The following is a 24,204-nucleotide window of genomic DNA, read 5'->3' as shown; positions in this document are numbered from 1 at the left end:
TTTATTGATCAGTTCAGCGAATTTATCCCTGAACTGATCAATTAAATCAGTTGGTCACATGTGGTGCCTAGTTGGATCAAAATCCTGCGGTACAATAAAAACCTCCAGGAACAGGGTTGCATACCCATCAACTAGAATATATGAAGAGAACAGTTCAAAATATTTCAGCGGTTGTGTCACATTTCAGAATCAATAAGAGACACTAAATCCAGAAGTGGAAAGACAGCCATCGAAATATACAAATATTTGTTTGTTATTTGGAAAAACACACTGATCTTGTTTATTATTTAGGGTTAGGAAAGTTCTGAATTTTTGGGGGAGAGCCTTTAGGCACAAAATATATTGGTGAATCAAGAATACAGTGGTTTGATTCATCTTGAAAGTTGCCATATTCAATTGTTCCATCCCTGAAATAATAGGGTTGACAGTACTCCTATAAATCTACTCTAATAATCCTCACTAATCATTGAACTGTGATGACAATGGTCCAGTCGTCATGAACCATGCGCCAGGCTCCAGGTTTAAACAGCCACGCATGGTCGCCGTTCCATAATGAGTCAAATAGGCTACATGTCCCATACTACTTATCATAAGTTAGCCTAACATGATCCACGATCCTCAGGAACAACCACACGAACGAGACAGAGGAAAGAAAGGCTACTGATAATGGCTAATATTTAACACGATACAAATTGTAAAAGAAATACAGTGAAAAGTCTGGGCATATAAATAAAACATTCAAGAAATCATACATCAACTTGGTAGGTTTGGCGCTATACTGTCATTTGCTTATGCCTACTGAAACATATAGTTTGGGTCTCCAAATTGCATCCCTGCAAGGTTATAAGGCCAGAATTTCATGAACGTCACTGTGGAAAATGTGATATGTTGATATGCTTCAGTTTGCTGCCATATGACTGGTTTCACATTTGTCTGCAGCTATCATAAAGGTAAAATAGATCTAAAACAATTGTCATTGATATTCACAATCCCCTTGTCCAAACGACTTACTTATTTACCTAGCTCTTATCAATTTGTTAATTACAGTGCATGGAGAATGGGGTTATTTCTATCCCAAAAAAAATTAAGTTGATGTTGTTCCACTTGGAACAGACAGGTTGCTGGAGGAATTATGAGGGAATTAAGTCAAGGTCAGAACACAGTGTATATGTAGACACACCTCTGCCACACCTTCATGTCTTTGATCTCCACCCCCAAACGGATAACGTGTGATGAGCATGCTATTCTCCTGCTTAAATTCAAGGTCAGAATACAGGTTGAGAGAAAAGTGCATAAAAATAGAATTGTGTTCCATTTACGCACGTTTAACTCGAGCCAGAATTCCCCCCTGCAATGCCTTCAGAAACTATTCGTACCCCTTGACTTATTCCACATTTTGTTGTTACAACCCAAATTCAAAATGGATTCAATTACATTTCTCACCCATCTGCACACAATACCTCATAATGACAAAGTGAAAACATGTTTCTACATTTTGTAGCAATTTTTCTGTAAATTAAATACATAAGTATCTCATTTACATAAGTATTCACACCCGAGTCAATACTTTGTGGAAGCATCTTTGGCAGCAATTACAGCTTTGAGTCATCATGTCTGTATCAGCTTTGTACATCTGGATTTGGGGATTTTCTCCCATTCTTCCTTGCAGATTTTCTCAAGCTCTGTTGAGCGGCAGTGAAAAGTAATAGTCAAGTCTTTCCACAGATTTTCAAATGGGATTCAAGTCTGGGCTTTGGCTGGGCCACTCAAGGACTTTCACATTCTTGTTCAGAAGCCATTCCAGCATTGCTTTGGCTATATGCTTGGGGTCATTGTTCTCTTGGAAAGTAAATCTTTGCCCCAGTCTGAGGTCATTTGCACTCTGAAGCAGGTTTTCAAGGTTTTCCCTTTATTTGGCTCCATTCATTTTCCCCTTTATCCTTACCAGTCTCCCAGTCCCTGCCACGGAAAAGCATCCCCAGAGCATGATTCTACCACCATCATGCTTCACAGTAAGCAGACATAGCGCTTTGCATTCAGACCAAAGTGTTACATTTTTGTCTCGTCAGACCACAACATCTTTTGCCTTATGATCTCAAGAGTCTTTCACATGTCATTTTGCAAACTCCAGGCGTGCTGTCATGTGTCTTTTTCTCAGGAGTGAATTCCGTCTGGCCACTCCCATAAAGCCTAGACTGGTGAAGTGCTGTAGAGACTAGTGTCCTTCTGGCAGGTTGTCCCATCTCAGCCAAGGAAATCCGTAGTTCTGTCAGAGTGGTCATTGGGCTCTTGGTCACCTCCCTGATCAAGGTCGTTCTTGCCTGGTTGCTCAGTTTGGTTGGACAGCCAGCATTAGGCAGAGTCTGGGTAGTTCCATATTTTTTGGAGACAACTGTGCTCTTAAACTTTCAAAACTTGAGAAATTGTTTTACACCCTTCCCCAGATATATGCCTCATCACAATTAAATCTTGGAGATCTACGGACAGTTCTTTGGACTTCATGGTGTAGTTTCTGCTCTGACATGCACTGTCAACTGTAGGACCTTATATAGACAGGTGTGTTTCTTTCTAAATCATGTTCAAGCAATCACAGGTGGACTCCAATCAAGTTGTAGTGACATCAAGGATGATCAAAGGAAATTGGATGCCCCTGAGCTCAATTTGGAGTGTCATAGCAAAGGGGTATGAATACTTATGTCAATTAGATATTTCTGTACCTAATTTTTTATAAATTTGCAACAAATTCTAAAAACATGTTTTTACATTGTCATTATGAGGTATTGTGTGTAAAAAATATATTTTATCCATTTGGAATTCAGGTTGTAACAACAAAATTAGGGTTCAAGGGGTATGAATAATTTCTGAAGGCACTGTATGTGCATGATCTGGAGCACTGAGCCCTTACTACCTTGGATGCTCCTCTTGAAGAAAGCCTTGCAGCCCTCGCAGGACCACACCCCGTAGTGGTAGCCCGACGCATAGTCGTGACACACGGCACAGAAGTGCAGTTCAGCCTTCCCTTCCAGCGAGATGACCGTCTCCTCACCCTCCTGCGAGCGCTTCCTCAGAGGCTTGCTGTCCATCACACAGAGAGAATACAGATAGCAAAGACAACATGACTGATGATGTTTTGAAAACCATACAAAACAAGGGTAAAACTTTATAATGACATTCATGAATAAGCCTTTCAAAGTGCCCCCCTCCCTTCTGACCTTACTGACTCTCCATCACAGATCTAAAAGGACTGGATAGGTGAGAGCAATATGGAGGAAACATTATAAATATAATCAAATTCTTGTTCTGTGGCTGAAATGCGATGGAGCAATGGCTCACACCTATCTAGTCCCTTCACACCTGCAAAGAATAGGCTCTGAATTTTGTAATGAAATGCAGCAGTTGGAGGTCTGCAATGTGTGGGGGCTTTTGCCCAGTTTAGAAGTAGAATCAGGTTTGTTAGTGCTGGGCTAGGGCAAAAGCCTGCAAGGAGTGAAGAAACCCAGTGTCCTTCCTACCTGCTCTCAGATAAGGCATGGGGCTCCGCCCAGGACACTCGGGTTGGCTGGCCTTGCTGTGGGCGAGATTGGGGCCGATGGTGCAGAGACAATGGAGGCCCCACGTGAGCTTGGGGGGGCCAGAAGATCGAGGGACTGAGTGACTGGTGGGCAGATGGGCAGTCAGAGAGCGTGGGCCCAGCGTAGCTCAGCAGAGTGGGGCTGTAGAAGGACAAGGGGTTAAAGTCGTGCCCAATGTCAGTGTATGGGGAGGGGATGCAGACGGGGTGGGCCTCCATGGGCAGCGCCGGGGACGGGGCGCTGAAGATGGGTGAGAGGATGCGGCCACCGCGGCCAACCCGGCTGGGATCCACTTCCTGCAGCTTCAGAAGCGTCGCAGAGTCACGCACTGGGAGTGGAGACGCAGCCATAGGCGACTGCGGGAGCTCTGAAGGCAGGCCAGGGAGTCTTCTATATTGTGACATCATTGAGACACACCACTCCCAGTAGGAGGATGACAGTGTCCCTTGAAGCTGATATAAGGTCAGCTGTGAATTTTTCCTTCATTAATGATTGAGATTATAATTGGGGGAGGAAAAGCTGATCCTAGACGTGTGCTTATGGTCACCGTGCTGGCAACTGTAGGAGATCTCAAAGCAGGCTTTAGCAGAGGTCTATGAGAATTTTAGCAAGAGGCTCGACTATAGGAAGCCTACAAGAGAATCTGGCTGTAATGCATCATCAGCATGGGACACGGTTACAGGGGTTGTGTCACCAGACATGGATGTGGATTTTTCCCAGAATCGATAAGTGGAGTAGCAATCCATCCGTGTATGGACCTCTGACGTCATAAAAAAAATGACAATGGCAGGGTCTCCGATATCAGGGGATTCCAACTGTAGGGAAAGAGAGAAAAGGATTGTCAAACAGAGCTCTTCACTAAAACATCATACATTAAACTCAAAAAAATTATTGAGACCCAATAAAATTCTATGCACAAAACCGAAGATATTCCATAATTTTTTTTTGTATTTTTAAAAAGGGGACTGCACTAGCCAATCTCCTTTCATATTTTTTTAAATTATTTTATGACAGGACAGTTTTTCTGCTTACTGAACACGACAAAGGTTTTCAACACTACTCAGATAACCTCCACAGCGCCACTGACTATAGCACGCTTTGTAATTGTGACCTCATTCAAGTACTGCCAATTGCCCAATTGAGCCTGATTGCAGCTAGTCAAGGGCTATGCCCAAAATGGCACCCTATTCCCCATAAAGTGTACTTCTTTTGATCAGGGCCCATAAAGCTATAGGCAAAGGTAGTGCCCTATATTGGGAATAGGGTTCATTTTGGGACACAGCCAAGGTGTTTTCATTACTTATATTGAGAAACATAAGTAAGCAGCAAGTACATCGTAGTTAGAAGCACAGACGTAGTTAGCCTCTCAACCATGAAGAATAAAGGACTACATGTGGAGTATTGAAAAATGAAAACGATCAAAGCCCAAAGACTAAGCACCTCCCTTTACAACTGGATTCTGGACTTCCTGACGGGCCACCCCCCCAGGTGGTAAGGGTAGGTAACAACACATCCGCCACGCTGATCTTCAACACGGGGGCCCCCCAGGGGTGCGTGCTCAGTCCCCTCCTGTACTCCCTCTTCACTCATGACTGCATGGCCAGGCACAACTCCAACACCATCATCAAGTTTTCCGATGACACAACAGTGGTAGGCCTGATCACCGAAAACGATGAGACAGCCTATAGAGAGGTCAGAGACCTGGCCGTGTGGTGCCAGGACAACAACGTCTCCCTCAATGTGATCAAGACAAACGAGATGATTGTGGACTACAGGAAAAGGAGGTCTGAGCACGCCTCCATTCTCATTGATGGGGCTGTATTGGAGCAGGTTGAGAGCTTCAAGTTCCTTGGTGTCCACATCACCAACAAACTAACATGGTCCAACACACCAAGACAGTTGTGAAGAGGGCATGACAAAGCCTATTAACCCTCAGGAGACTGAAAAGATTTGGCATGGGTCCTCCAATCCTCAAACAGTTCTACAGCTTCACCATCGAGAGCATCCTGACTGGTTGCATCACCGCCTGGTATGGCAACTGCTCGGCCTCCGACCGCAAGGCACTACAGAGGGTATTACGTACGGCCCAGTACATCACTGGGGCCAAGCTTCCTGCCATCCAGGACCTCTATACCAGGTGGTGTCAGAGGAAGGCCCTAAAAATGGTCAAAGACTCCAGCCACCCTAGTCAGAGACTGTTATCTCTGCTACCGCACGGCAAGCGGTACCAGAGCACGTCCAAAAGGCTACCCCGAAGCCATAAGACTCCTGAACAGCTAATCAAATGGCTACCCAGACTATTTGCATTCCCCCCCCCCCCTCCTCTCTTTTACATTGCTGCTACTCTGTTTATTATCTATACATAGTTACTTTAACTCTACCTACATGTACATATTACATCAATTACCTCGACTAACCGGTGCCCCCGCACATTGACTCTGTACCGGTACCTCCTGTATATAGCCTCATTATTGTTATTTTACTGCTGCCTTACTATTTGTTACGGTTATTTTTAAAAAATTATATTTTTTACTTAACACTTTTTTTCTTCAAACTGCATTGTTGTTTAAGGGCTTGTAATTAAGCATTTCACTGTTGTATTGGGCGCATGTGACAAATAACATTTGATTTAATTTGAACTAATTTAGTTGCATTTGCAAAGAGGTTGTGGAAGTGTAACTGCATGGTTCTATGTCATTCTGGGCCTGTATTGATAAAGCATCTCAGAGTAGGAGTGCTGACCAAGGATAAGGTCCCCCCTGTCCATGTGATCTTGTTCATTATGATACAAAAGTTAAAACTGATCCTAGATCTGCACTCCTTCTCCGAGAATGAAAATGCGGGCCCTGGAATCTAAGTGGGTCCCTTAGCAACAGTCCCAGGTAAAAGGAAGACACAGGAACTCGATTACACATTAGAAAAGCTGACATACCACCCACCACCACCCCTTTATTAACTTCATCCCTCTTTTGTCACTGAGAATGTTCCTGCTGCATCAAAATTAGCAGTCGAGTCATTGACTCCATGCCGGAGCAGTCGAGTCATTGGATCACGGTTTGCTATCAAAATCATCCTCTCAATTGCTCGTTCAAACGCTAGGCCTATGTACAAAAATGTATCGGAAATTCAGCCATACACATCAACAACCATTGTTTTATATAGCTAAATAACACAAGATATATCTTGCTCTCCCCTAGGCTACGACATACAAGTGTATCCAAAATGAGGCTGTACAGTAGGCTACACCTAAACTATAGTCTGTCAAGATGAATTGCACACATATGCCTATAATATTAGATGTAAAGACAAGATGAAATTGAGAATAGTGAGGTAGGCTACGGAACGGAGCACAATGGCGCATGAAATATATTATTTTTAAAAAAAGGACATCTTAAGGTTACGAATCAACGGTCAAAGAGTTAAATTGTGGCCTGGGGTAGTCTGGCGGTTAGAGCCACTGCCTTCAGTGCCAATATTGTGCCATTGTGGGTTCAACTCCAGCACGCACCCTCCTGGCATAAATAACTCAATCCCCCATTTGCTTGATTTAGTTACACGTTTCAAATATGGACAGTCCAGGGATATTTTACTTAGCCTTGTACAAACCATTCTGATCTTGCATTCTGTTTTGCTACACGGATACAGCTTGGCCACGACCATATTCAAACCGTTTGAACCCCTCCCTTCCATCCACCATCCTCTGATAATCTGTGGGGGTGCTTTATTTGATGACGAAAAGTGCCTGTACTAGGCGCTAAAGTCGAAAATCCTAACATTGGCTGATCTTGAGGTTGATGCTGCTATAGCAGAAGTTATATCAGAACCGGAGGGCATAACTTAATTGAAAGAACAGCAAATAACTGCATTGAAGGCTTTTCTCGGGTGTGAAGATGTTTTTGCTCTCATCCCGATTGGTCGCCTACATGGAGGTTCACGTCACATACACATGGTAAAATATAACTACATAATTTGATATCAAATGAGTCCACGCTATATTGAACATTAATTGGACTCCTAGCTACCAGCTAGCTAACTAGTAGTGCATAAATAACAGGCCAAAGACACTAAGCTAGCTAACTTAAGCTAGATAACTTTAGCTAGCTATATGCCTTGCTCTAACCTAACGTTATGGCAGTATGATGACTTCTGTTTGCAAGTCCATAACTATGGATGTTATTGTTATACTATCTGATCTAGAATCTTATGTTGGATTTTATTTCCTTTCAAACAGGGGAGAGGGTGCAAAATGGGAGCCAGCCTCCATAGAGAGCTTTGCAAAGTTGGTAGAACTCCGATCCATTGCCAAAAAGGGTGAGTAAACATTGTCACCGAATAAAACCAGTACCAGTATCAGAGACCCAGTATCAGAGACCCACCACACTGCTAGGTCTCTGACCTCCCTATAGGCTGTCTCATCGTTGTCGGTGACCATGCCTACCACCGTTGTTTCGCCGGCATTCTTAATGATGGTGTTTGAGTCGTGCTTGGCCACGCAGTCGTGGGTGAAAAGGGAGTACAGGAGGGGATAAGCACACACCCCTGAGGGGCCCCAGTGTTGAGGATCAGCGTGGCAGATGTGTTGTTGCCTACCCTTACCACCTGGGGGCGGCCCGTCAGGAAGGCAAGGATCCAGTTGCAGAGGGAGGTGTTTAGTCCCAGGGTCCTTAGCTTAGTGATGAGCTTTGAGGGCACTATGGTGTTGAACGCTGAGCTGTAGTCAATGAATAGCATTCTCACGTAGGTGTTCCTTTTGTCAAGGTAGGAAAGGGCAGTGTACTAGAAATTGCGTCATCTGTGGATCTGTTGGGGCGGTATGCAAATTGGAGTGGGTCGAGGGTTTCTGGGATGGTGGTGTTGATGTGAGCCATGACCAGCCTTTCAAAGCACTTCTTGGCCACAGATGTGAGTGCTACGGGTCGATTGTCATTTAGGCAGGTTACCTTGGCGTTCTTGAGCACAGGGACTGGTGGTCTGCTTGAAACATGTAGGTATTACAGACTCAGTCTGGGACAGGTTGACAATGTCAATGAAAACACTTACCAGTTGGTCAGCGCATGCTCTGAGTACATATCCTGGTAATCTGTCTGAATGTTGACTTGTTTAAAGGTCTTACTCACATCGGCTACGGACAGCGTGATCACACAGTCTTCCAAAACAGCTGGTGCTCTCATGCATACTTTAGTGTTGCTAGCCTCGAAGCTGTCTTGGAGCCTGTTGGTCAGACACCCGATGCTCCAATACCACTTGCCAGATGATAACAGAGTGGCTCGGGTGACTGGATCATTGACAATATTCTGGGCCTTCCTCAGAGACCGCCTGGTGTAAATGCCCGCACACACCCTCTGTAGAGCCTTGCGGTCAACGGCGGTGCAATTGCCATACCAGGCGGTGATATAGCTGGTCAAGATGCTCTCGATGGTGCAGCTGTTAAACTTCTTGAGGATCTGAGGGCCCATGCCAAATTTCTTCAGTCGTCTGAGGTTGAAGAGGCACTGTTGCGCCTACAGTGTCGGTGTGATTTGACTATGTCAGATCCTCTGTGACGTGCACGCCGAGGAGCTTTTGACCCTCTCCACTGCAGCCTCGTCGATGCAGATGGGGGAGTGTTCACCCCCGTTTCCTGTAGTCCACGATCAGCTCCTTGGTTTTGCTGATGTTGAGGGAGAGGTTGTTTTCCTAAAAGTGTGCGCTTTCCCTTTAAGACCCATGACGTCATTCACACAAAGTCAGTTCAAGGCTCGAGCAAAGATGTGAGGCATGGGAGACTAACTGAACTCATCATTTTTTGGTTTGAAAATCAGCAATATTTTGCGTTGTGGTATCACAAACAATGTACTAGGGTAGAGAATAGATGTTGCCTTCAGCTGTAAGCTAGCAAGGAAAGTTTGCCTACAAAGCTGGAAGCTACTGATATATTCTTGCCTTGCAGTGTTCTAGCCTGTACTGGACATTGTTTTGGGAACAGTAATTAACAGTTTCAACATTTCTACATGCTGTTTTGCATTATTCAAGTGTGATAACTTCTGCGCTGCATAAGTGGTAATGCAGCCCAGACACCCATGAGGAATTACTGAACTCACTGGAAGGCTAGAGCTAGCAATAAGTAAGTGGAGCAGGGACTGTGCTCTCGCACTGTACGGGGACATCAGCTGTGCTAATAGACAGACTTGATCCTCTCTCAATCAGTAGACGACGTGAGACATTTCTCATGTTCTAGTATCGAAAAAGTACTGTTTCGGTATACCATGCAACACTAAGCTGATATGGTCCTTAACCCACCTCTCAAATCACCTAATGATGACAGAGTGCTACAGGGCAATATACATTTATGCAGGTTACCTTTGGTTGCTTGGGTAGAGGGACAATGGTGGACATCTTGAAGCAAGAGGGGATTACAGACTGGTTAAATATGTACTAAGAAACACTCCAGCCAGCTGGTCTGCGCATACCGGATACCATCTGGACTGGCTGCTTTGAGAGTATTCACACCCGTGAAAGTCTTACCCACCTAGGCCACAGAGATCGAGAGCTCACAGTCCTCTTGAGCAGCGGGGGGCCCTCGTAGGAGGATCGGGGTTAATTCGACAGGAGCATAAAAAACAATTAGGTCCTCAGAGAGGCATCGTTGTTCGCCACAGCTGGTTTTCCCTTTATAATCCATGATCATTTGTAGCCCTTGTCACATGAGTCTCGCGTCGGAGCCTTGACGGAACCAACAGAGCACACCCACACACGCATACACAAAAACATACAGACAGGGTTGGGGACTAATTACAAAAAAACAAACCCCTTACATTACCACCAAAATATTGTTAATCAGATTACAGATACTTTAGAAAAAATGTATGATTACTTCTCGGATTACTTTTCAATTCAGAAATTATTTTACACCTTTCTGATCTCAATGACATTCAAATCAGCATTGGAAAAAGGCACAAGTTTATGTTTTTCAGCCTGAGAAAGTCAGAGACCACTATGATGACACATCAAATGCGCTTGATGGATTGAGGGAAAAAAGCAGGAATTGGCTGTTTTAGGCTACAGTCCAATCTATGTCTTCCAATGGTGCGACTGCTGTCGGCATCCAAAGATTATCCAACTTGAATAAACGCTTGGAGATAAGGATGACAGCAGTGTAGCCTACGGGCTATACGGATCACTTATTACATACTTATCTACATACCGCATTGTTATGAATCACACTGCTTCACTGTAATTTAGCTATTTACGCCTTTACAGATGTTAGTTGTGCATGGCTGATCACAAATGTAGGCTATATGTGTATTTTAACCCAATAATGGTTGAATTTAAGAAGTATAAGCTGCCTATAAAGAATTGTATTAAATAAATTGTATTGTAAGTAAATATATAGCATAATAGTATTATTGTCTGTAGTAGAAAGAGATGGGTTAGAAAAAGCCTACATAACCATCCCTTAAAGTCAAATGCAACATCCATTTATGGCCAACTATGTTAAACTCCAACATTGATTTATCCTGCAATAGATTGGTAATATTTATTTTGTCGTCTTCTAATGCCTCTTAAGGGGAAAGTAAATGAAAGTAATCAGATTCCGTTACTGAGTTTGGGTAATCCAAAAGCTACATTACTGATTACAAACTGTTAATTCTGCAATTGATAAATACTGGGTCTTCTCCGTGTATTGATTGATTGTGACACTGCAGGACGTCTGACTTGGTGCAGGACTCACATTACGACAGTCCAGTGCTCTGAGTGCAGTTTTTATGGGAAGCCAGCCAAAATAAACGTGCCTTAACCCCAATGGGTAGACAGCTATAGAAACAAAAAACAGACAGACATATACATGCAAGGTCGTCCCTAGCTACTAAGCGCGGCTGGTAGGGGGCCCCCTTTTTTAGTAGGAAAATCTGGTGGGTGAACCAGATAATTACTGACCTTACTGACTAGGTGGGTTCAAGCCCGGGTCTCATGCACACTGCAAGATTGTGTTAGCCTGCTGAGATAAAGGCATTTGTTTATGGAGCTAATGTAAGTGTTCAGGTCTCAGTTAAGATTTACTACCACCACCTTACAATGGCAAACCAGGCAAGCACAGCTACATTATGTAGTTGAAATATACTATACCCAGGGCTGGTGCCATCCCCTAGTGCCATTGTGGCCTTGAGCAAGACATTTAACCCCTAAACTGCTGTAAGGGTGATGCTGTAAGGCTGACCCTGTGCTGCTACCAGCCTTTTGTGTAAATAGTGTGTCAGAAATGTATGCACTGTGACAGAAGACATACCCACATTGGTGTATACACACACACACACACACACACACACACACACACACACACACACACACACACACACACACACACACACACACACACACACACACGAGCTCAGGTAGCAGGCGTCTGTAGCCTTTTATGACCCATGTGTTGCTGGGAAACACAGTTCCAAGGAGAGGTTAATCATTCTTAAATGTAAATCATCGTTTAGTGTTTCCCCTTAGCAAAGGGTATATGGCACACTTTCACTACTACTTCAACAGGCTAGGAATGTGCATATATCCCAATGCCCAAAATGTAAACATAGCTGAAACTATCCCATCACGTTTTGGAAGCATGACAGGCTGACTACACCGCTCGCATCGCGTGCGCGTTGCAAAATAAATGTTGAAATCTATATTGTTCAATTATTGCACCCACTGCTCGCGCAAGGGCTAAAATAGAAGTCAGTTCTATTTCTGACGCAGATCGCGTTGTAAGTCCTGCCTCTCCCATCTCCTCATTGGTTTATAGAAGCAGGTACCCACGTGCCATCTCCTCATTGGTTATACCCACGTGGGTGACTGAAAGACGAACGAGGTCAGTGTTGCACCTAATTTATGAAAGTTTCCAATCGCAATATAAAGTCAAGAAAAGAAAAAGCCTAGGAGGAGAGATGACTAGAAACGATTCGGTTGACCGTTTTATGTGTGGATTAATTGTCGGAGTAGAGGACCTTGTGCATTTCAGGTAAAATAACAACTCAATGTTTATATCCCAGGACAAATTAGCTAGCAACAGCAAGCTAGCTAAATAGGACAAATCAGCTAGCAAGTGCAAGCTAGCTAGCTAAATTGCCATAAAGGTTTAATGCTTTTCGACCTGTCCCCAAATTAATGTAATTGGTTCAGAGTTTGTTTTGATATTTTATAACTCTATTAGCTGGCTAGCTACTTTAATTATCTGTGGTGTAAAACAAATCACTTACTGAAAACAAGTGCTCCTAGGGCTTTATTTTAACTAACCTAATGCAATGGTAAATCTTAGTGTTGGCAGTAGCGCTATACTGTAGGTCCAGGGGTTTGTCAGAAATATATCCCACTCTACCCAGTGTGAAACCTTCCATGGTAAATCCATGTCCTCCTCAAATTGAACAAGAGACTAGCAACAAGGAGGAGCCATGAGGTCGTGTTGGTTCGTTTACACACCGATTCATGCTGCCGCTACCACTGTTGCTGAGCAGTAGGACTCGCAAGTAACCAATTCCTGCCAAACAGGGTACGCTCGCTGCCCTCTGTCTCAGGGTGTTCAACAGCAATTTCTCATTTAGTCTTGTCCGTCCCAGCTTGAGTACAGATGAGCCAGTGTATTGTCTAGCTGTGCTATTTCAACACTGAGAACTGTAATCTGTGAGAACTGTAATCTGTCTAGAATAATACATCGGTCTTGAATAAATCTACATGTAGTCTGGAGCTGGGAAGATAAATCGAAAATGTTCAACACCGACCATATGACCACTTGTCGCAGGCATTTTGCTGATATCGTTCATTACGATAAGTAGCCTATACTAGAGAAATGTGAAGTTTGAAATGAAATACGTTGGGTGATTGTTAAATGGGACAATTGATGGCTACAACCATCAAACTAGTAGCAGTAATTTAAAGGATACATTTAAAAAAAACTGGTGCACATTAATGTTATAAACTTATCATTCTATTTATCGTTATCGCATCAATTCAGGAAATTTTTGTCCATATCGCACAGCTCTAATGTAGTCCAAGGCTTATTCTTGTTTTTTGGAAATTCTCAGATTGCAGTGAACAACATATTTTGAGCACAGTTCGGCCCCAGTTTTGCATTTTAAATTGAACTTTTGATCTAGATTTCTCTGGTCTAGATTATAAAAATCATACACTTTAACTTGGCCCTTGCAAAACACAGGCAACAGAGGACAAACATATAACAAAATCATACAGTCATACAAATATTCCTTTTTTAAATGTTATAAATCCAAGTTGACTGAAGTTTGGGATATTCCTGGCCTTGGTGTTTTTTGTTGCCAATTTCAAGTATTTTTAAACATAAAGCACAATTACTAGAGCATTCTGGGTCCTTAATTATTATTTCAGGCGAAAGCACATGAAGGGGGACTTTTGGTGTTTCGTTTGAAGCAGTGACCTTGCCTTGAAAGCAGCCTCCCCACTACTCAGTCCTGAAAACAGCTGGCAATGAAGCGTGAGAGAGCAACTCCCACCTATTAAACCTACTGCGTATGGATAAGATGCAGGGCCAACACCATCTATAGAAGACCAACCAACACACTTACTTTCCCTATTTGGAGAGCTTTGCTGCACATTAGCCCAATCTAAAGCGCTAGGCAGAAGATTCCTAATGGACAGACTCGTGCACACTGGCTATTCAACCAAAAAACAGACACCTCATCCCACATGCCTGATGTTACAACACCCACACTAATCCAACATCACCTTATACCATCATGCCACTACTTGGCCAATTCAGAGATACAAGAAACCCCAGCCTCGTGCTCCTACACATTACAGCACAACTACGAAACCCAAATGTGTGTGTTGGCTTTCCCAGCAAATGCCTAGGCTTTAGCTCAGCAGGCTAGCACAGACCCAGCAACTCCGAGCCAAATTGACCCCGGGGATAGATAGATAGATAAAAACATCAAATGTCACAGCAGAGCTGGCAAAAAGCACATGTGCCTTCACACCGGAGATCAGGGTTCAATCTCCCCTTTAAGAATCAACTATATGTTTGCATTTCTTGCACATCCATCCACCAAATTACTTTCATCTAACCGTACCCAGAAATGAAAGAGGTGAGCCAATAGCCAGCTAGACTGTTACTTGCCCGAGCATTTTCTACATTGAATCCATGCGTCTGAGGCTCTCATCTGCCTCACTGACCTTAGTGTGTAAAACTACTGGGGAGGGGTGCAAGGACTCTTATCCCTGAGATACTTAGAGGAAGTCGAAAAATGTACAGTACTTCATTTCACTCAGCAAAATGCCTTAAGAGGTACTTTGGACCACTGCCCTGAATATCCCTAACCTATCCATAAACTCCAATCCCAAACCATATTCACCTCCCAGTCTAAGTATCCACACTCCACTAGCTGAGAGCACACATCTTCTGGAGAAAATCTGCTCAAACCAGTCATGCACAGGCGTTGCCGTTTGAAGATTTGTACAGCGCGTTTCTCAATTACAACCAAAACCTCATCCTTGTTGTACTGTACCAGGCATTTGCTGACCCAAAAAGACTGAAAAGTAATGGTTGGAGACTTGACCTTGGGGGTATTTTTTTACAAAAACAGGACACCCCCACATATAGGCCAACATGCTTCCTAGAGCAAAGGCATTTGTCTAATTTACGAACTACATGGCATAAGGCCAATAAATCCTATGAATTTCGACTGTGTTCCAAGATCCCCAAATAGGCTTGGCTGATTCTCAATGACATGTCAAAGATGAGAAGGAAAGAACAGAGCATGACAAAAGATAAATGGTTGAAACAAAATGGTTGTTGAAAATATTGACCTACATATTTATTTATTTATTTAACCTTTATTTAACTAGGCAAGTCAGTTAAGATCAAATTCTTATTTACAATGACGACCTACCAAAAGGCCTCCTGCGGGGCTGGGATTAAAAATAAAATATAGGACAAAACACACATCACGACAAGAGAGACAACACTACATAGAGACCTAAGACGACAACATGGCATGGCAGCAACACAACATGACAACATATTAATTTAGGGTTGATGGAAAATCAATTCAAACCCGTTCTCATCTCAAATTACCCACTTGATTGTTGCAATTGTTCTAGCCTAAGCATAATCATCTTAGACTAAAGAGCACATTCTCTGTCCAAGACACATGGATGCAACATTTAGAGAGAGTTCCAATGGACGCACCACTATTCAGGTTATCTGAGTGAGCTTTCTCTGAAAACGGTGTACTGTCAAATAAGTACATATGATTGTACAGCAAGGCAAACTACAGTGTAAGTCAGCGTTTCCCAAACTAGGGGTTGTGACCCCATGTGGGCTCGCCTGATTTGAAAATGGGGTCGCGAGAGAAATTCTGGAGAAAAAAATTGCACTTGGTTCATAGAATCGGGGTTACGTGAGTAACCTCCAGTAGCCGCTAAATGCGGTTGTAATAAACAGAATGGTTTCTGTTTTCTTCCTATAAATGTTGCTCTAACCTTTTAATGGTTTAAGCTCCAAAATCTTATGACCCCATCACTGAAAGATACAACTCTCAGAAGCACATACAGTATGTGTCGTCTGTTTTCCTCAGACAACTGGTGGAAAAAGAACATCATTTATGTTATTTTCTACACAGAAGATCATACACAATTACTGCCTGATGTTTTCCTGAACTTCCCAATGCCTTTCTGATTCACTTCAAACCGTACTTCCTTCAGATTGAAATATTATTACAAATCAGTCTAAAACAATTTGACAGACTGTCATAGCTCCAATTAAAAAAGTAAAAATTGGTTAATTACATTCATTTTTTTTTTTTTTTTTTTTACATGTTGGGGTTGCAAAAATTTGTTTTATATCAAAATGGAGTCATGGGCCAAAAAACTTTGGGAACCCCTGGTGTAAGTGGTGACGAATAAATCATATCAAAGCAATCGACTATGTGGTGGTGACAGTGTAGCCAAACTGACATTTTTCATTAAGATGAAATTATTCTTGTGAAAAACATTTTTAGGCTACTGCTTTTGAACGTAAACTAAACATTTTTATCAAAATGCATTCTGAAACATGTGAACTTTTATGTGCCTTAATAAAAAAATGTGTATGCCATCTGTAAATACGAATAAAATTGTTAAATTACAAGCCTAGTTGGTGTAGTCACGGAAAAAGCCAGGAACCTTCCCGCTAGCCGTGTTTGGCTGAGATAATGGATGAGCTAGACCTGCTGAGAGATGAGTTTGGATGTAGCATCTTCTGTCTATAACATGACCTGGTCAGTATGTGTAGGTAATCCTTTCTAACGTGGCTTTTTTGAAAGAAATCACGAAGAACTACAAGCGTGTTACTAATGCTTTCCACTTTCTGGAGGATGATCATGCCATGCTGACTCTCTGACTCAAATCAGACAATGAGGAAATCCCTGATTTAGGTCCCCCAAAAATATTGAACCAGACATTGTAGAGCAGGGGTGTCAAACTCATTCCACGGAGGGCCTAGTGTCTGCAGGTTTTTGGTTTTTCCTTTCAATAAAGCCCTAGACAACCAGGTGTGGGGAGTTCCTAACTAATTAGTGATGTTAATTCATCAATCAAGTACAAGGGAGGAGCGAAAACCCGCAGACACTCGGCCCCCCGTGGAATGAGTTTGACACCTGTGTTGTAGAGTCTTCTGATGACAGTGATGGGAATTAACGCCGACCAACAGTGTTGTTGTCACGGAAGAAGTTGACCGAGTTGAAATCAGTGGAATGCTCAGTGGAAGCAGAGTTTGATAGCTAAGGAGATGGAGAGGGTCGAAAACAGAAGGATTTTGTATAAAACATGTCTCCGGATTACATCTTCAAACTAAGGAAAATCACGGCATCCGTGACAGAGAGGGAGACGCCGTCATCCATGTATATGGGTAAGAGTCTAGCTAGCTACATTTTCAGTTATTATACATTTCAAATTTTGTCAGAAAGCTAACATTGCACCTAGTTGGTTAGCTACCTGCAGAGACTGTAATGTGAAGAACAACTTGACCTGCACCAAAGTCAAATTAGGATATAACGTTAGGCCAACGAGACAGTGTCCAAGTTCTAAAATTGCCCTGCTTTTATTTCGTCACACTCACAACCGTAAGCTATTTTCTGTAAATAGCTCGCCATTAACTTGTAAATAATGATCTTGACTAAATTTGCTAAAGTTAAGACGCTGTCAGCTATGATATGGTCATTATTTGACCTGGCTAGCCAGCTAACAAACTAGAAACTAAACAAAACATTGTTTAGAAAGTTTACTTTAGTTACCTGGTTTGCTAGATTGACATATACTAAATACATTTTTAAACAGATGGGTTTGGTGATAAAATACAACACTTATGATATTTTGGACGACCAGGCTGCTGATGTCATGTTGGATGACAATAGAATGATGTCACTGCGACAACTGTCTACAGACATGTCGATAGACGTAGTATAAACCAGCCTTCAGTGTCAAAATCTTTGGTTGTTTAGTACACTACCGTACTCACTCTGTTTAGCACATGGCCTCACAGGGCTCCCGAGTGGAGCAGCGGTCTATGGCACTGCATCTCAGTGCTAGAGGCGTCACTACAGACCCTGGTTTAATGCCAGTGTCACATCCAGCCATGATTGGGAGTCCAATTGGCCCAGCGTCGTCCGGGTTAGGGTTTGGCCGGGGTAGGCCGTCAATGTAAATAAGAATGTGTTCTTAACTGACTTGCCTAGTTAAATAAAGGTTAAATAAAAAAATAAACACATGACTCCTTAAAGAGATGGGTGGGGCTAACTAACGCTTAAGAGGATGTGAATGATGCTGAATGGGTGTAGACAAAGAGCTCTCTAATAGGTTTACCAAAACATTCAAAGGCCATTTCCTCAAAAGTGGGGTTACAAGTTTATTAACTTTCAAAGCAGAATTACTTTCCCCATTGTTCCTCAACTGTAGTGTATAATATACCATTTTCTAGCTCTGAGACTCTACTCTTATCCAATGTAAAAAAGACCAAATCGAGCCGGTCGGTCACATATGAAAGCACAGAAAACTTGAAAGCAACTCCTGTAGTGAATGGTTTAAAAGGGAGAGCCCCCATAATTGGGCCTATTCATCTTATTAAATGCGGATAATATGTTACATATGATCTTTACCTAATATTTTCACTGAAATACATATTACACATTAATAATCATGTAATAAAAAGGCGCAAACCTTTGTCACATAAACGCACGCATTGGCTTTTTCAGGTTTCCATTTCTTTGGAAAAAATTGCTTTTCAAAAAATATATAGGTGGTACCACAGGTTCCAGAGTGGTGGGGTGAATGATCAGGTAACCTAGGCAAGTCAGTTAAGAACAAATTCTTATTTACAATGACGACCTACACCGGCCAAACACGGATGACGCTGGGCCAATTGTGCGCCGCCCTATGGGACTCCTAATCACTGCAGGTTGTGATTCAGCCTGGATGAAACTCCGGACCCTGTACGGTATGACAAAGGGATTAATCAGTTGTAAAATGACTGTTCTCTCTGCTACCGACAGGCAAGCGGTACCTGAGCGCCAAGTCTAGGTCCAAAAGACTTCTAAACAGCTTCTACCCCCAAGCCATAAGACTCCTGAACACCTAATTAAATGGCTACTCAGACTATTTGCATTGCCCCCCTTTTACACTGCTGCTACTCTCTGTTGTTATCATCTATGCATAGTCACTTTAATAACTCTACCGACATGTATATATTATCTAAACTAACCAGTGCCCACGCACATTGACTCTGTACCGGTACTACCCTGTATATAGTCTCACTATTGTTATTTTACTGCTGCTCTTTAATTACTTGTTACTTTTATTTCTTATCCGTATTTTTTTTAACCGCATTGATGGTTAGGGGCTCGTATTCGGAGCATGTGACTAATACAATTTTATTTTGATTTGAAATTGTTTTAAATGGGCTATAATGGGACTTGCATCTTTCTAATCAGGTCATATGGTTTGAAAATTCCTGGAAAAACTTCTGGCCCTACACTGAAAAAAATTAAGCTTCTTAAATGGTTCTTCCTCAGCTCGTAAATTATGACTTCAGTCTCCTTACACCTCATTTAACACCTGATTTACTTAACAAAAAAAGTCACATCTCAATAGGTGGTCCAGGTATCCTCATGACATGGCACAAGTAGGGTTGGTCTCTTTTGTTCTCTATTGTTCCTAAAGCAAGGGGGAGGCGATGTCATCAAAGTCACAATCAGACCAACTCCTTGAATGCTCTACTCCTTGAAGTCTGCAGTTGTGGGGGCCTTTAGTGTGTGTACTTGACTGTATTTATACTTAGGATATTGCTTCTCAACAGGAAAAGTACAAATAAAATTAAATTCCCTGGAGGACATCTTTAAGGTTCCTTGGAGAACTCTTGCCTGATAGAGAAACTGAGTTAAGTGGAGGGGTTCTTAACTTGGCATATACAGTTCTTCAGAATTATAAAAAGTTATTGAAATATATGGAAGCCTGTTTATGTGTCCCTTTTATATCACATAGCAAATTGGCCAGTGGTAACTAATGTTAATTTTTTTGTGTAACATTTCTATTGTTGATTCGGGAGTTAAATTAACACAAAATAACTCCAGTGTTGGCGTTAATAACCAGAGTTTAACCAAAACCATATCCATCAGTCATATTTCCCAGCATACTCTTTTGCAGGTTGATTTATAGAAAAAAACAAATCTATATCTGTTTTTGCATGTACATTGATTGATTAATTAAAGGGACACTACGGGATTTTGGCAATAAAGCCCCTTTATCTACTTCCTCAGAGTCAGATGAACTCATGGATAAACATTTTATGTCTCTGCATCCAGTACGAAGGAAGTTAGAGGAAGTTTTGCGAGCCAATGCTAACTATCATTAGCGCAATGACTGGAAATCTATCTAGCATGTTAGCAGTTACCATAGACTTTGTCATTACGCTAATGTTAGTTAGTTACTAACTAGTGTTAGCGCAATTGCTTTCTTCAAACTGCACACAGACACATAAAAATGGTATCCACGAGTTAATCTGAATCTGGGGAAGTAGATAACGGGCTTCATTGCCAAAAATTCAAAATGTTGGATATCCCCACTCTGGCTGGATACTAATATTTATGTACACACCACTTAGCCAGCCAGCATAATGTGACTTTTAATGATACATATTCACTTAGGATCTCGCTTGGTGAAGGTCACAGAACTGAAAATGAATGAATGCAACAACCATGTCTTTCACTGGAAAACACAGTCATGGATGGTACTGGTAGCTCTAAAATTCACTCGAAAGGCACTCTAGGAAATGGGTGAAGAAGGTTCAACAGCACGTGTCAAACTCATTCCACCAAGGCCGAGTGCCTGCTGGTTTTCGTTCCTCCCTTGTACTCAATTGATTAATTAAGGTCACTAATTAAAGAACCCCTCTCACCTCATTGTCTCGGTCTTAATTGAAAGGGAAAAAACCTGCAGACACTAGGCCCTCCATGGAATGAGTTTGACACCCCTGCCCTACAGTGTTAAAACAACACCCAGAAAACAAGAACTACCAAAATTTTAATAACCATCTGAGTCTCGCAAATAACCATAAAAGGTTTTTCGTAGAATCTTTATGATGGTTATTTTAAACTTGATTTTTGTATGATTTGTCAAAGACCCATCCCATTTAAGGTTCCTCAGAAAACCTCAAATGGTTCACTTATGGTAGGGTTCCCCAACTGATTTTATTTGGCCCACAAAGTTTTATGAGCTCCTCACAAAAAATAGATATACTGTACGTTTTATTGTTGACATAGAAGATTGAAAAAACTTGGTGGGCTGAAAAAACACCAGAAAATCAGCTAGAAGTGATTTTAATTTTGGAAATCTGTTCCAAAGTATCCCCACGCATAATAGAGAGATATACACTGAGTATACAAAACATTAAGAACACCTGCTCTTTCCATCACATAGACTGACCACGTGAAAGATATGATCCCTTATTGATGTAACTTGTGAAATCCACTTCAATCAGTGTAGATTAAGGGGAGACAGGTTAAAGAGGGATTTTTAAGCTTTGAGACAATTGAGACATGGATTGTGTATGTGTGCCATTCAGCGGGTGAATGGGCAAGACAAAATATTTAAGTGCCTTTGAACAGGGTATGGTAGTAGATGCTAGGCATACCGGTTTGTGTCAAGAACTGCAACACTGCTGGCTTTTTCACACATTGGCGTCAGTCAACATGGGCCAGCATCCCTGTGGAACGCTTTCGACACCTTGTAGAGTCCATGCCCCGACAAGCTGTTCTGAAGGGGGGGTATACTCAGTGTATGTGAGCGTATACAAAATGTAAGCAAGGTTGGAAATTATGTTATAGTCAAATATTATCTGTTTTGGGCTTTCTTTTTGCAGTCAATTTGCAGTCTACAAATAATGTTTTATTATGTTCCGGCCCCCTGACCATCCGCTCAAGAAAAAACAAAATGTGTCCTGTGGCTGAATTTAGTTGATGATCCTGTCTTATGGCATTGCTCTGAAGAACCTTATTTGGTTTCAACTGGAAGATGTTTTTTTTAAAGAGTGGAATGATGAAAACCCTGTCAAACTGCAGTAACATTGTACTTGTTCATATGAATTCTAGTTTAAAACTAGACTAACAGACAGAGACAACAACTGCAATTGGACAATATAACTAACATGGCTGAGCTTGCTTTATTTAGGGTTGCATCGTGTAGGCTTATGCATCTGTAGAAGAATAAACTCCTCTCCATGGTGAATGAAGTTTCTGATGAACTTCACCAACGCCGTGGATCCGAGACCAGGCTTTGTGGAATCTAGCTCAGACTACATTGATTCGGTCAATAGTTGAAATAATGGGTCAATACTTTTTTTTAAATTACATTTTTAAACACTCACCTTGTACCTATGTTTGTCCTCTGTAGTTGTGTGCCTTTGTTTGCTGAAATCCATACTTTTGAGTTGCCATCTTTGAGCAACAGCAATGAGAAAACAGTCGACGGTTGTCTTTAATTAACATTTATAGAAAAAGTATGAATTTCAGCAAATAAAGAAGGACAAACATAGGTAAAAGACAGACATTTCATAATACTTCAAAAATATATATATATATCGACCTTGGGCGAGTCAATGTAGTTAGAGCTAGATTCCACAAAACCTGGTCTCAACTCCAATGCTGTTGTTGAAGTTCATAATAAACTTCCTTCATCATGAAGTGGAATTTAGTCCGCAGATGCATCTGTAATTAAAAAATTACTCACAGTCTATCCATGTCATTACTATTGTGTTAGATGCATCTGTAATTAAAAAGTTACTCACAGTCTATCCATGTCATTACTATTGTGTTAGATGCATCTGTAATTAAAAAGTTACTCACAGTCTATCCATGTCATTACTATTGTGTTAGATGCATCTGTAATTAAAAAGTTACTCACAGTCTATCCATGTCATTACTATTATGTTGACTGATTTTCCAGTTAATCATTTTGGATCGAAAATGTCTAGGTGGCTTAAACCAGCCGAAGTTCGAATATAAACCAAATTTGAGCACATTACATTTTCTCCAGAAAAAAATAAATAGGCTATAAATGCATAATGTTACTGGTTCGTTTACCTTGGCAGAGTAGGCTGTATTCAGCTGCGACTGTTATCAGTAAGCCAGTTAATGAGACCTGACATTTTTCTGTTTTTTATGGCATACGCCATGTCAGATTGGTAATGTTTTGATGTAGCTGCTACAACATTTCTGTTAATTGTTTTTGCTTGTGTCTGTAGGAAGTGTTGTGTTATCATGTTTGCTAAATAAATACTGTTGGAAAGTGAAGAGCGAGTTTTGCATTCTTTAGTGCGTAGTGCCTAGCCGCGCAACCTCTGATTTCTGCGAATCTGATTGCTCGACACGCACAGAACCTGCAAAACTCCGATGTGAAGCATAGATTAATTGTGCACAAGGTGACAAATTGTGTAAATTAGTGTAAAAAATATTACTTTGTAGCCCTTAACGCTTTTGCAACAATATTTTTTATTAAACCAAATCAAAAAGTGGTGGGGTGCTGCCCCACCTGAGTGAAAAGTGCTGTGGAAAATGCTAGTTAACCACACGTTTACCGGTGGTTCTAAATTGACAAATAGAATAACACATATGCACATACAATTTCAGAAGATGGACAGAAATGAATACCCATTACATTAATAAATTAATTATGTACACAACAATAAGCTAGCATTGTGGTTTATTGAAATAAAATAAATATGACGCTCAAAAGTAACAAGACCATCTAGAATTTGAACCCGTTAATAAGATTCAGTAGATAGACCTCAAATAACAGTGTAGCATCACTAATACTGCTGTATTACAATTTTACAAGTTAAACCAACCTAATTTTCGTGTTGTCACCTACCTCTCGTGCAGATTTTACAGCACAGACTGTCAGAAAAGTTCCAATGGTCAGTTAGAAAAACAAAATTCATCAGGAACATTGACATGCAGTTTCTGTCCTTCGTTCAGCAACCAACTGTTTCGACCTTTCCGTCAAGCGTGCACGACAAGAAAGCGGAGGAGATTGAACAGAGTGGGTCCGAAAAAACCAGATATAACTGATATAGCTGGTACGGAATACATATTAGGAACTCCGTCATTCC

General features: G+C 41.6%; 1 protein-coding gene across 2 annotated transcripts in view; it reads right to left on the bottom strand.

The window, feature by feature from the left end:
- The window catches only part of esr2a (estrogen receptor 2a), a 40,512-nt gene extending 16,376 nt beyond the window's left edge, over positions 1–24,136 (bottom strand). The window contains exons 1-4 of one of the 2 annotated variants that reach the window (XM_038967969.1): positions 23,964–24,136; positions 10,081–10,274; positions 3,513–4,387; positions 2,909–3,075 (exon numbers count right to left, since the gene is read on the bottom strand). In XM_038967969.1, coding sequence (XP_038823897.1) covers positions 2,909–3,075; positions 3,513–3,979 — 634 coding nt within the window. In that variant the 5' untranslated portion in view covers positions 3,980–4,387; positions 10,081–10,274; positions 23,964–24,136. The remainder of the gene's footprint in view (positions 1–2,908; positions 3,076–3,512; positions 4,388–10,080; positions 10,275–23,963) is intronic. The other variant, XM_038967970.1, reaches the window with a different exon arrangement.
- Positions 24,137–24,204: the final 68 nt, after the last annotated feature.

Source organism: Salvelinus namaycush, chromosome 29, assembly GCF_016432855.1.
Source record: "Salvelinus namaycush isolate Seneca chromosome 29, SaNama_1.0, whole genome shotgun sequence".
In the NCBI taxonomy this organism is placed as follows: Eukaryota; Metazoa; Chordata; class Actinopteri; order Salmoniformes; family Salmonidae; genus Salvelinus; species Salvelinus namaycush.
This window is presented reverse-complemented; position numbering and strand designations above follow the sequence as displayed.